General features: G+C 41.9%; 2 protein-coding genes across 9 annotated transcripts in view; both read right to left on the bottom strand.

The window, feature by feature from the left end:
• Positions 1-6444, bottom strand: part of LOC120732833 (T-cell acute lymphocytic leukemia protein 1 homolog) — a 23066-nt gene extending 16622 nt beyond the window's left edge. The window contains exons 1-2 of the mRNA XM_040030687.1: positions 6431-6444; positions 4260-4269 (exon numbers count right to left, since the gene is read on the bottom strand). The gene's annotated coding sequence lies outside the window, so the exon portion shown is untranslated. The remainder of the gene's footprint in view (positions 1-4259; positions 4270-6430) is intronic.
• The window catches only part of LOC120732778 (lysine-specific demethylase 4A-like), a 21878-nt gene extending 8052 nt beyond the window's left edge, over positions 1-13826 (bottom strand). Inside the window, exons 1-18 of one of the 8 annotated variants that reach the window (XM_040030655.1) lie at positions 13694-13826; positions 11149-11313; positions 10325-10500; positions 10124-10238; positions 9297-9490; positions 8945-8994; positions 7803-7906; positions 7557-7694; positions 7210-7445; positions 6649-6733; positions 6522-6612; positions 5735-6153; positions 5227-5326; positions 4861-5045; positions 3687-3891; positions 3140-3216; positions 1810-1865; positions 1039-1147 (exon numbers count right to left, since the gene is read on the bottom strand). In XM_040030655.1, the coding sequence (XP_039886589.1) occupies positions 1039-1147; positions 1810-1865; positions 3140-3216; positions 3687-3891; positions 4861-5045; positions 5227-5326; positions 5735-6153; positions 6522-6612; positions 6649-6733; positions 7210-7445; positions 7557-7694; positions 7803-7906; positions 8945-8994; positions 9297-9490; positions 10124-10238; positions 10325-10500; positions 11149-11286 (2478 nt within the window). In that variant the 5' untranslated portion in view covers positions 11287-11313; positions 13694-13826. The other 7 variants (XM_040030646.1, XM_040030599.1, XM_040030621.1 and 4 more) reach the window with 7 other exon arrangements.

Here is a 13826-nt window from a genome sequence, read left to right as displayed (position 1 = left end):
CTGGGCTCCGACGGTCAATCTCGGCTACGAACGAAAACCCAGATCGGAATCAGTTCTCAAACGAGAGAAAAGAATGAAGCTTAAGGCAGAACAGCATCGATGTGCAGAGGCGATTTTGGATATGCAACAGACGGCTGAGAGCCCGGATTTGAGCCTAGTGACAGTGGAGAACCCCGAACTGCAGCTTCCAGCTGAGAATCCACAACCAGAAGACTTCAGTGTGAATGAGACATTCACTTATCCAGGTAAGATATTGTGCTGAGATGTAAAACAAACAAGAATCATGTCAAAGAGAAAAAGATGCCATTATCTGTAATGATTATGGTCCAAGTTACATATTACATGTTTGTGATTTTTTAATCACAGAGTAAATCCATACCATTTTATTCAGAAAAAAAGAAAAAGTGGCACTTATTACCGTCAGGCACACACCACAGGTTTTTGTACACTGCTATGGTTCTTATATTGCCAGATTCCAGACAGTCTCCTTTCACAGATAAGTAAAGATGTTGTTGACGTTAAAGCCGCTACCGCTAACTGTTAGCGTGTTTAAGATAAAGCAATATAAGAACAAACACTCACCCTTGCAAACACCAAACTGTATCCATCACGGAGACGTTTTGTTCCAAGGTTGTGGACCCACCCGCTGACAAAAAAAATTGTACGCCTCCAGACTCTTGAAAGCTTTCATTTGCTGCCTAGTGTAGTAAGAAGTCTGGAGGACCAAGTAGTTGGTGATATCCACAGCCTCGATAGTAGGCAAATCCTTTACTTCTGTGGTGTATTCGGACATTTTCAAAGAATACGGATCACGTCCGATATATTTTTTAACTATCTGTTTATATCTCTCCCGAGAAACGGGGTCTAAAGTTGCACAATAGCTGCTCTCCTGACTCTCCACAGTGTCCTCCATGTTTACTTCCGCCCTCCACTCAAAAATCGCGCTGCCTCCGCACGTCATCAGAACCACGTGACCGCAACCCAACTATTAGCAGCTTTCAGACTCTAATTTCCTTCTTCATAAAAATGTGAACTTACCAGTTTGAATCTCTGCAGTGGGATCCCACTCAAGTCCACAGGACTTCTTTCTGTGATGTTGACAAAGCGTGCCTCCAGCACAGCAACCGCACACAGCACGTGTACCCACCTGCAACACACAAACACACCCCCACAAAGAGGTCACACCCGACCACAGGCAGCATCAGTTTGATGTTGTTTGTTTTCTTCATCTGTTTTTATGGTTCTAATTATCCAAGCAAAGATGCAGCAAAATGAATCAGATGGCAGGGGAGTCAATTTTGTGCGCATCATCACACAAAACAATGAAGTCAAGTCCATTACTGAATCACACCCACGTTTCCCCACTTACACTTTACTTGCAGGCCGTCTAGATGTAATAAGGGCCTCCAGGCACCAAGATAGCAACTCATTTTAACATTTTAATGTTTTCTTTTTTAAAATAACCGTCTCACAGACTGACAAAATCCCCACCTGACTTACTCAAGAATAATCCCCTTGAATTTATCTTTCAGTTCCTGCCAACATGCACGCTCTTATCCTTCCAATTTCATGATTTCCTACCACCTGGCTTCTTGGCCAGATCACTATTGTGCAGGCCCTGAATTATATTCAGCTTCTTGCGGAGACAGAGATCTCATGTGGCTGGTAAAAGCTACCTGCTGCATTTTCTCTGACAGAAAGAGAGGAAAATAAAACAAGAGGATTTCTGTTTCTAAGAACAGAATTTAATCTCGAGATGCACCACATGATCAGATGTGCTCACTCACTAATGTATCTTAAATGACTTACTTGTTATTGTTGGCTTTCTGCAAAGCTCCGCCCCTCAATGAACACAGGCAGCAATTCTACAAAAGAGCGAGATGATCAAAATGATGAAAATACAGAACATTTGGTAGCTAACATCTAAATATGGATTTAATAAATCAATGTTTAAGGACCAACATCTATGATGTGGTTGGAGATATCAAACACAATGTGTCTGATCTAAAAGTTTATTCAAACACGTGGGAGGTAAAATTAGGGACCCAATGGATCTGTTTAAGTTCCTCACTGTCACATTACAGCTTAAGTATTCGTCTTTTACATATTAATGAACATCTGTTACAGTCAAGTCACGTTAAGTTCACACAGTTGTGATGAAGTCAGCCTGCAGCAGTTTCAGGTTCTGTCACAGCAGAGCTCAAGAAAAGGTGCAAACCTGAAAACGACTGCACACACACACTTCTTTCTCTCCGTGAAGAATTTTTGAAACACTGAATTTATTTTCTAAACTGTGATGAACGAGGCAGTTAATTCAGTGCTTAATCACATGATCAAACATGACAACCACACATGTAGGCAGAAATATTTCAATCCTGATGAATAAATAACAAATACTCCATCTCCCTCTGTCTATATATCGTCCCTGCCTGGGGACGGGACGGCAACGGGGAGCCAGGATGACGGGTCAGGGGGGAGATATCACCCCCCTGAAAGCAGTCAAGCTGATTGACTGCTTTATTCGTGTGTGTGTGTGTGTGTGTGTGTGTGTGTGTGTGTGTGTGTATATTGTATTCATAAATAGTAATTACCTGCCAAAGTGTTAGAGTATAAATCTAATGGACTCAACGCAGTCTCTCCTTTGAGTCTCTATTTATAATAATGTGTTTCATGCAGTGGTGCATATCAGTACATTATAATGATGTGAGCTAATTATAAACTGATGTAGCATTTAATGTATCTGATTGTTTTAGGCAAGTAATCTTTTGCTTGTAACCCCAAAGGTATCAAATGATCCACCTACAAGTTGTAAAAAGTGACATTTTTTCCTTCCCTCTGGTGTAGAAAACAGGTAACTGTAAAATCATCCATCACATCTACTAAATTAATATAATTCAACACCCTTAAAAAAACACTACACGTTAATTAATTAATGTAATTCATGTTACACGTTAATGGTGCAAATAGTGATTGTGTAAAATATCTTTTCATGATTTGGAATGTGGGACTTGTGAAGAAGCAGGATGGACAGTTCCACTTTTAGAAGCCGTTAGGAAACAAATCCCTTGACTACCAACTGGATTCATGCTAACTTGCACGGCTCGATAAAGAGTAAAAACAGCCACAATTATTGGCTGACCTCAGTCATGGCGTTGGCCTTGCAGCGTGCACACTTCCACTCCTTGTTCACACTGGCTGGATCGACACCGTAACAGGCTGGAAGATAGAAATGCAAACTTTGAGACGTCAGTGAAACACTGAAGAACTATGAAAAGCTTTAATGATTCCATTTTTGTAGTAAAACACTTCTAATAACATGATTAATAACTGATGATATGATAAATGCTGTGTATGAAATGTCCTCTGTTTTGTTTGGCCTTTGCATCGGTTCAAACTCGTAATGAAATGATTACTCAGGAGCGTAAAAGACTTCATATTCTATTTTGTTCTTTGAATTTAATTCCTCGTTGTTCTCTGGTCATTTTGATAAACTATTTTGAAACAAAAATTCTTCTTCTCGCTGAAACATCATTTGTGCGTATAGTGGTCACACTTAAAGACTCGTTTTAAAGCAGGAAAAGCCTCTGATGAAAACACTCATATGTCAAACAAGGCTAGGTTAGATATAAACTAACACTCCTACTTGAAGAGTGTGTGTGTGTGCAGGCGCACATGCGTGTACTGACATGCATGAACTCTCACGCTGCACTGTGAGCAGCTGATGAGGAGACTGGTTCCATCTTCTTCCAGACGAGGAGTGACCAGTTGCTCTTCACACTCAGCGTCGTCCTCTGTGGTGGTGGTGAAACACATCTCAGGAATCAGAGGTTTGGTTCGCATCCGCTCCCCGGCCACCACCACGTGCGTGTCGATGCTGTTCGCACACTCAGTCTGACAGCAGTCACAACAAACACAAACACATGTGGACTCTGTTAAGAGTTGCTGTTTGTCTCTCGAAACACACAATTTACTGCTTCCATCTTCAGCCGCAGAGGTTTAAATGCTCCGTAATCTTACGCGCCCCGATTAGCTGTCAAAAAGACTATTTTTGGAGTCGCTCCATATTCAAGATCAATCAAACATCTAAGAAGCAAAACAGTCACACATTAAGGTACAGCGCTAATATTAGCAGACTGGAAACCAGTACTGAAGATGAGATGTTTGTAGGATGAAAGAAGGGAAAATAGTTGAGGAAAAAGGTAAATATAGATGATATGACACGACATTCAGTCTACGAATGGAACGTTTGAAGATTTCACAGATGACGGACTTTTGTTTAACATGGAAAATCTGGAGTCTATTCAAGTTTCCACGAACAGCCATAAAGAGGATCGATGCCAAGTACGAGGGTTGGACTGGACGAACATATCAACGACAGCCCTAATTTTGGGGGGAAATTAGTTCGTCCATGTTTGAACTTCTGTGTTGTAAACGGGCAAATCAGCCCGTGCATGATTACATTGCCCATCAAAAAGTCTGCGCGTGCGCAAATGTATCGCCCATCGTCGATTATTGGACTGACGGGTGTCGGTGGGAAATCTTTACATATCGCCCGACACTACCAAGTACATTCATTGAATTCATGTAGATGCAGTTTGGTAAATGAAGTTGCCGTGAGGCTGGATTTACTCTGTACTCTGATGTATCAGAAGATACAGTCTGGACCAATTAAAACAGTGTAAACTTCCCATGATGCAACTGTTCTCATAAAAATCCCTTTTAGCAAACCTCACCTGGCTTGGCTCATCTCACCAAAGGACACTATATTACTTGCATGTTCAGATGCTGCGGGGGCCTGTACCATATCTGGTTTTGTCTCGGTGGACTGGTGAGGAGCAGGTCTGCTCTGCTGCGAATTACCTGGTGGTACGTGTGGAAGAGCAAACAGATGGAGCAGTATGGAGGCTTGGAGCCTGTTCGCTGGTTGTACTCCCTCTCTCTCTTCAGGTTGGGTGGCCTGCTTTGCCACAGGTGAGTCAGAGGCTTGGCCCAGCCCTCACCCTCCACACCCCCTGCCTCCACTGGGGGCGGCTCTTCTGGAGTCTCTGAGGCACAAAAAGCAAAGACAACACATTTAGCTAAAACAGCATTAGGAATGACAGAGGCCTGGTTTGTTTAGTTTCACTAATCTAATTCTGTTATTGCCTTTGAAGTCAAAGGTGGCTTAATTACCTCTCAAATATAAACTACATGCAGATAATGGGACCTTAAAGTGTTCAGACACACCTTCATCACTCATGCCGTCTTTTATGAGTGGATGGTGTCCTGGAAGCTGCCCAAGGTCAGTCTCAAAGTCTCGAAGTCCTGCCATCGCTTTTGCCACCTGCTGGAGAGAAACAGCATTTTCAAAAGGCCACACAGCTAGTTTGCAGTTGATCATGTTTGCACCATATATGCATCATTCTCCTCCAGAGGCCTGCGCCTTCATCATTTTAGGGTGTTTTTATATTAATAATATCTGAGCATGAAAGTAAAAAAGGCTTACACACACCACTAGATGACGAGACTGGGCTGCACCAGAATTCTTAGTTAGCGATGGTATAGTTAAAGTAATGCAGTTATTCAATGTTCAAAGTCGTGGAAAGTAGCAAAGAGTGTTGATGGCTGCATGTATGCATCTGGGCAAACACACGAACCAAAGACTGGAGAAAATGTTTAGAACAGTACAAAGATCACACATCTTGGAATGACAAGGCCAGAAAAAGTGCAAAAACTACAGCAGTGGGTAACTTACAATGTTAAATACATGTCCACTCACTGCTTTGCCAACATGACAGTTGTCCTCCTCGGTTTCATGGTCGCTATCCTCACTCGTCTTCTCCTCTCTGGACAGCACTTCTCCGTCGCCGTAGTCTCCTTTGGCGTAGCTGTGGACGTGCAGGACGTCTGCGGGACTCAGCGTCCTCTGAAACACTTTGCTGCAGCTGTTGTCCAGTGGAGGCTCCTCGCTTCCAGCGGTCTCCTCAGCGCCCAGAGAAACCACCTGGTTCTCAGTGGGCTCGGGAGGAAAGACCTCCATAGCCACCACGCAGTTCTTCTCTTTTTTCAGCGGACTTCGTCTGTTTGAAGTTTTCTTGGCATTGGCTTTGGACTGAGCTTTAGGCTGGGGTTTGGTCCCTTTCTCCTTCTTCACCTCCTTGACTTTCACTGTGTCTGAAAGAGATTCATTGAGATACACAGACTAGCACTTTGCCCCCAAACTTTTACAGGACATTGGTTCAGTGTGCCACAGAGTCTTTTTATAATCTTCACTTTATTTCACATATTCAAGTTATTTTTACTTCCAATAGTGTTAACATGCTGCACAGGTCATCAACAAGATGTCTTTAAAATTTTCATTGTAAGTGGGCTGAAGCAGTTAATTAAAAGTAGTCTAACATAAACGCTGTAATTTGATTATTTTAATAAACTTGGATGCTGGCGTGACCACAGTGCACACGTCTGCTGTTGCTCACAGTGGTCCAAGGGACGCTCAGGGAGTTTGTGCATTCGAGGGAACATTGGTGTGAAGTGTGAGGTACCTTTTTCTGCCTTGCTGGTCACTTTAGTTGGAGACTCCTTACGTGACAGCTTGGCCTTCTTTGGCTCCACCTCCACCTCCTTTGGCTCCACCTCCACCTCCTTTGGCTCCACCTCCTTTGGCTCCACCTCCACCACTGGCAGCTCAGGTTTGACATCTTCAGAGGCTTTGACAGCTTCAAGCTGACGTTTAGTCCCAGTGTGAGGCTCTGGACTGATACGTGGGAGAGCAAATCGAAGACATGTTGGACAGGACTCAAAACTAAACCGTGCTTCTCAAAGACTGCCAAGAACAAACTAACAACTCTGAGTGAGGCTGACATGTGAGAGCAAAGCACAGAATCTGTCACAGCCTATGCTCAATCACTTCTGGCAGAGCCTAAAGAGATTAGTGTCAGTGCTGCTCCTCTGAGTGGAGACAGAACCACCTCTGTACTGAAAACAGTCTGAATCACTGCAATCTTTAAGCTGAGAACATCTGCAAATCTGCAGTGACTCAAATTTTCATCTTTATGGTGGATGCATGTTTTAATTCAACTAATTAGCTTTAGCTGATTATTGTTATTGTACTTAAAATTGGGTAAAGATTTTATGAGCATTTAACAATGATTTATTACGACCGGTTCACATCCGTATCAGAAAACTCCGTGAATATAGGAGCAGTGGGTTAGTAGTGACTATAAATCAGACCTTTTGTCCTCCTGGACAGCAGTGTTGGGCTCCTCGGATGGCACCTCAGCGGGACTCTCCTTTGAAGGTCCGATCTTTTTGTCTTCTTTCAGAAACTCGGCGGCCTCTGGCGTGGGCTTGGAGTGGTCGATGGGAGCGTTGTCTTTCCCTGCCTTCCACAGCTTGTAACGTTCAGGTTGAAACTTGCGTACAAATACGTCCATGGAGATCTTCACCATGTCCTGCCGGCATGAACACTGAGAGGAAAACACTCTTTTAACACACTACGAAGTTGATAAGAATTCACTTCACTATAAATAAACCAGCTGTGGAGTTATACTCTGTGCTGTTCAAACGTCTTTATGTACCAGCGTTGCTTGTTTGCCGTAATCGATCCATCGTTGAGTGGCAAAATTAGTTGACTCGGCGCAGTTGAAGCCGTGGTTGAAACCAGCGTGATAACCAAACGGGAACGTCACGATGAACTGCCCGGCCTCCTGAGTGACCTGAGTCGAGAACAACACAGATCAGTATAAGATGAATGTTTTATTTTATTTTTTCTGCTTATCTGTTCATCACCATTTAGTGACAACGCAAATTAAATAAAAGATTACCTTTTCAAATGGTATGCCATATTTTTTCAGGATGAATGGTGAAATTAAAGTCATCTTGTGGCGCAGGAAGGCTTCACAGCCCTGGACGTTACCTGGAAAGAAACCTGGAAACAGGATCTCATCAGCAGTGGTGCAGTTGGGCCTCTTTGGCTCTTTTTATTTAAATGGTTTAGTGTAAAACAGTTATGTGGGATATGTAAACATCACTGCCGTTACAGTCTCTGGGGTACTTTCTGAGTGTACACTGGACTTCCCCTTTCATACGGCAGTGGTAAAATCGAGCTTCTTTCACCTCAGGCAGCTGCAAAAATAAAGCCAATTCTTTCACGGCAGCACTTTGAGACAGTGATCCACGCCTTTGTTAGCACTCGGCTGCATTACTGTAATGCACTTTATATTGGGGTCAGCGCATCATATATTACTCATCTGCAGAGGGTGCAAAATGCCGCAGCTCGTCTTTTAACAGGCACTCGAAAGTTTGAGCACATTTCCCCTGTTTTAGCTTCACTGGCTGCCCATTTCCTTTAGGATTCATTTTAAAATTCTTTTATTTACTTTTAAAGCTCTCCATGGCCTAGCTCCATCTTATCTCTCTGAGCTGCTACAGCCTCATACACCCACCCGCTCTCTCAGGTCAGCTGATCAGCTGCTCCTGAAGATACCCAGGGCTGGGCGTAAACTTAGAGGAGATCGTGCTTTTGCTGTAGCAGCTCCAAACTGTGGAACGAGCTTCCTTTAGAGATCAGACAGGCCACTTCTTTACCTGTTTTTAAGTCACTCTTGAAAACCCACCTCTTTACCCTGGCCTTTGACACCACGTGAGATGTTGGTTTTTATTTTTATTTCAGTTGTTTTTAGGTGATTCGATGCAGTTTTATCTTGTTTTTGTTTTAATATAGGGCTGTTTTAATTTTATGTTTTATGTGTTTTATTTATTTATTTTGCTGTTTTCTGTTATTCTATTGTTTTAACTTATTTTCTGTACGGCACTTTGTTCCTGTGCTGGGTATTTTAAAGTGCTTTATAAATAAAATTGGATTGGATTGGATTCATACATCTACACATAATAAGCTGAAGTCACTCCAGGCATCGACTCTGTGATCAAGCAGCTTAAAGACAAAAATAAGGGTTCTGTCACCTACCCTTGGCGAGCCTTTCCAGACGTTTCCCTTGCTCTGGTGGGACGACGTACCTAAGAAGTAACAAACGTACAGAAATACTGAAAAAGGTGATTGTGACGTTTACACCAGAGTCAAAAATGCTCCAATCGGTGGATGAGATCTCTGCTTCACTTTAAGTAATAACTACATGAACAGAAACAATAACTGAATGTTTTCAACAGTAAATAAACAAACAAAGACATTTTTAAAGGATTTTTCTAAACTGTTTTGTAAACTGGCTGCTTTGGCAAACAGACTTCTGCTAAATACAAAAACTAGATATGTGTTAATATTCATTCGTTCAAACAAAGGTGAGGTTTGTCAGTGACCCTACCAGGACTTTGGCTCTCCAAAGTGCAGGTAGTTGATGCTATATAGATCCATGTCTTCTGTGTGCCACGCAAAGGCGCTCTTCCACATCCCAAAGTACAGGTAGGGCGTGTTGACACCCTTGATCTTGATGCCACTCTCATTCTCCACAATGTCCAGGATAGTGTTGAGACGACCAATGTTCCATTCAGTCACATCCTGCAGAGGAAGGATTCACACAGGCTGCAAGTCAGGACGACTAACTGTATGTGTGAAACTGATTTACCTTTAACTGATCAGGAAAACTAAGGAATGAAGAAAGATTTGAGTTTGTGAACATAAAAGTCTCTTTTTTTAATCTATGAGAACAACTGCATCCCAGTTTATCAATTTAGTAGTCCAGCTAGTAACAAGCTAGCTCCAGTGTATAATATGTGGTTGTATTTTCCCATCAGTTTGCCTCAATTTTATCCACATGTTCCTCCACAGATTCTCTCTTTCCATGAGAGATTACAATTCGTTGGACCCCAGCTGGGAACGGTAATCTTTCTGATCTTGGAGTGCCAGACTAGTCCGAATCTGCAACAGGTAGAGCTGCTTCATTTGCTCTGAGCTCACCGAGGCTGCAGAACAGAGACGGCAGTCAAGACACTGAACTTGAAGATATGCGCCGGAAGAGAGGTTCTCTGAGAGCCAGCTGATTCTATCGCTCAACGATTTATCACAAATACTCAGGTAATAACACTGGCACAGGAGGAATGTGTAAACTACATTTTTTAACAACCCCACTTGTCTACCACAAACAGAATTTAATATATTTAAGTTCCATGTACGCAGCCTATCACCACTCACTGGATCATATAGCGTTCCACTGACATCAGCACCGTAAAGTGGAGGGTTAAAGGTCAGGTTCTTCCAAAACTTCCTCTCCAGCTCGTCAAAATCCACGTATCGTGGGCTGCAGAATCTACAGAGAGAGATTGTCAGAGAAGACTGAGCAGAGGTCACAGTCGCTGAAACCCATTCATGCAAAGTTTCATTGAGTAAACTGACTTGTCCATGTTGGAGGTCTTGCGGAAATCATGGACAGTCATGGGCTTCTTTTGGATGTTGTACTGTGTGAATAGTCCTGACTGGCCGGTAACCACCTGCTGGATGGGAGCGGGAATCACCAGGTCATCGATATCATCATAAGTCTTTCTGGGTTTCCAGCCTTTAGGAGGAATAACCTGCAAGGAGCACAGATGAGAGAAACTCAGGGCAACAGCAGAAGGAAAATAGTGAATTTCTGGAATTAGTATCACACTGAATTTCTCACCCTTTTTACATATTATCATTGATATTATTATTATTTAAAATACATTTATCTTCCTGTCTTAAGTCTTTTTTTTTACATATTTTAACAATTGATGGAAATTGTGTAGACAGATACCGTTGTGTGTATGTAAAGATGACACAGGAAGTACGGCTATGAATCAGTGCACAAGTTATGTTATTTTAATGAGTGACTTTACAGGCATGTTAGCTTTAAACAATAGCACAGGAGTCTCAGACTCCTCTTAGATCTGCCTCTTCAGAACATTTATATGGCAACACAAATGTTATAAGCGACTATTTAAAGTAACTAAAAGGATGATAAAACTCTGAATATGTCAACGTTGAACACGATCAGTTAACCTAACTTCCTGTTAGGTTCATGTTTTCACACTAAGAGCAAACTTTCAGATGTGATGCTCTAAACACTAATGAACAGGAAACGACTGGCTTCTGACTTTGTGCTTTGGTTCAAAAGTCTTTAACAGCTGTGGTACAAAGACATTCGCAGCGTTTCTCTGCTCTGCTAAACAAAAAGTGACAAAAAGACAGAAGCAACTTACTTTTGCCATCCCAGCTCTGTGCGCTCCTTGTGACTCCATAAAGGCAATGTAACGTCCAAAGTCCTTGAACTCCTCTTTGGAGGGGGTGAATGTCATCACCCTGCAGCCCACACTTTGGGCTGGCGTGTCTGTGGTCATCTTGGGAGTGTTATTGTGACCTCAACTCTGGAAAACATAAACACGATTATGTCTGTTTGCCTGACAGTTAAGCATACATTCAGACAATGCAGCACGCTTAGCATCAATGGAGCATCTGTGGGAGCATCCTGGGAGTAACTCAGTTTCTTTGCTGTGACTTGCCTTTAGCTGATGTTGCTCTTTATTAACGTTAGTCGCTATGCATTTTTTTTATCATGTGCTCTACATTCATATACACACAAAGTGAAAATCTGCACAGCCTGTCAGTTAAGTACAGGAAACCATTCAAGCATCTTCTCTCATATATTCTAACTGATCTGCCGCAGTGATCACAAACACCACAATCAGTGACATTCACCAGATATCCACCATCCCCACAGGTTCACAGTTCCTCTTTTAAGTCTGTGACCACGTCTGTGACCACGTCTGTGACCACGTCTGTGACCACGTCTGTGACCACGTCTGAACCCCTCTGTGCCATTTAACAGACTTAACTGATCATCTCAAACACACTGCCAGGTGATAAAACCAGAACATCAATTTTTTAATACAAACTTGGAAAAAAAAAAAAAAAAAACTTCACTCTGTGTAACTTTGGAGCCAGTTTCACTTTTACATTACAAAGACTAATGTTATCTATGATAAAACCTAAAACCTTCTGAAATCAGCACACAGGAACAAGGCTGCTCAATTACAGCAAAAAACAATGATTTTGGTCAATTATTTACTGTGATAAGTCATTAATTTGTCAAATATCCAGTTTTTATGGCCTTTAAAAAAATGTCTTTGTTTGTAGATGATACCCTTTAACTTTAAAGAAAAGTCAATTTTAAAAAACTACATAAATACATAAAAAAAGTCAAGCTCCCAGGGACTGATTGTTGCCTGACTAGTGGGTGTTTTGACCACAAAGGCCGTTTCGCAAGAGCAACTGTCAATACCTGCTGGCCCACAGCTTCCACAGTGGGATATCTCTGGGTGCAGACGAGGCCTAAAAGAGGCCCAGACAGCAGCAGACTCACACACCTCAGGAGAGATGCTTGGTCTCCACACACAGAACTAAGTAGAGCTGAAGCTAACAACCAACCAAAATGCTTTATATAAACTCACACAAACATTAATGATGCTACAGATCCTTTCTGCAACTTTTACTTCTGAAAATATTGCGTTGACCTGAGGCTGTATCTGGTCTCATTTTACTACAAAGACAAAACAAAATCTTCAAATGAATATGAAAAAAAAATGAGTAATCTTATCCTGATTAGCTTGTTTTCATAACTGTTAAAAGCCATAATCATAATTCAAATTAAAATCTCTACACAGGATGTAATAAACCACAACCTCATAGCAGTGCTGGGCACTACAGTTTCAACAAAGGCACCACAACCACACCCAGTAACAATTCGCACTTTGCAGCATTTAAACTAGAAATAAATGCTTATTTGAGACTTCTCGTGATAATTAATTATATCAACAAACACAGTTTCGGACATATCACCAAGTTGAACTATACCAAGCATCACAGCAATAACTTCTGTGATTTTACATTATTGTCTGCTTGTGAACATTTTCCTAACTTCATGAAAACTGAAAACCTCTCCTCAGTCAAAAGCACTCCCAGCAAAACATCCACCCAGACTGGGACCAGAACATAAACACACGGATCCCAAACACCATCTACACGGATCCCAAACACCATCTACAGCCTCGTTTCAGGTTTGTGAATTTAAAAAAAAAAAAAAAAAAAAAACTTTAACCAAGCCTCCACCTTTAGTAATAACACACAATAAACTATATTTGATTAGTTTATTCTTTAACAGAATAATAACGTAAACTCCCGAAGTAATTAGTTTAACTAAACATTGTGTATCACAAAAATCGATTTCCGATTACACACATACTCAACTTTTAGCTAAAGGCAACGCTGCACTCTGTCTTAACGGACTTTACTGGAAGACTCTGAGATCCTCTGTGATTGGACACAGTCCCGACTCAGTCTTATCTTCGGCATGTGATTGGCTCAGCAGAACGTCACTCACACGTGGTAGCCCACTTACAGCGCATCTCCTCGGAAAAATATTTAGCTAGTCCGCTAGCTAAAATGCTATCTGCAACATAGCTTGTTCTGCGACCCGAGAATTAAAAGTTAAGTCAACAAAAATCAAAAACACCCTAATGTTCAAAAGTAACCACTAAGTAGCCAACATTTACGGACAGCGCAGATCCTACCGTCAAAACTGGTAGAAGTTAATAGCAGAAGTGTGCTGCGGACTCGGAGATCTGACAGCTGCTAACCAACTAGCAAACATGGCTTGTTGCTCACCGTTAGTTTCTCATGCGCAAACTTAACAGTTATTTCTGCTCCCCTCAAAGTGAGCCGCTTCACAAGTGACAAACTTTAACTTACACACGCTGAAATGAAGGGGAGTTGTTTGCTCTCCGATTACAGGTAACAGAGTTGCAATACGGACAACATCAGTCCGGCTAGAAAAGACAGTCCTCCATTATTACAGTGACGCATGCCCAGTGTGTGTTTGTTT

The sequence above is a fragment of the Simochromis diagramma genome, unplaced genomic scaffold (assembly GCF_900408965.1).
Source record: "Simochromis diagramma unplaced genomic scaffold, fSimDia1.1 OVJJ01000334.1, whole genome shotgun sequence".
Lineage (NCBI taxonomy): Eukaryota > Metazoa > Chordata > Actinopteri > Cichliformes > Cichlidae > Simochromis > Simochromis diagramma.
Note: the sequence above shows the minus strand (reverse complement) of the source record. Positions and strands in the feature narration are given on the sequence as shown.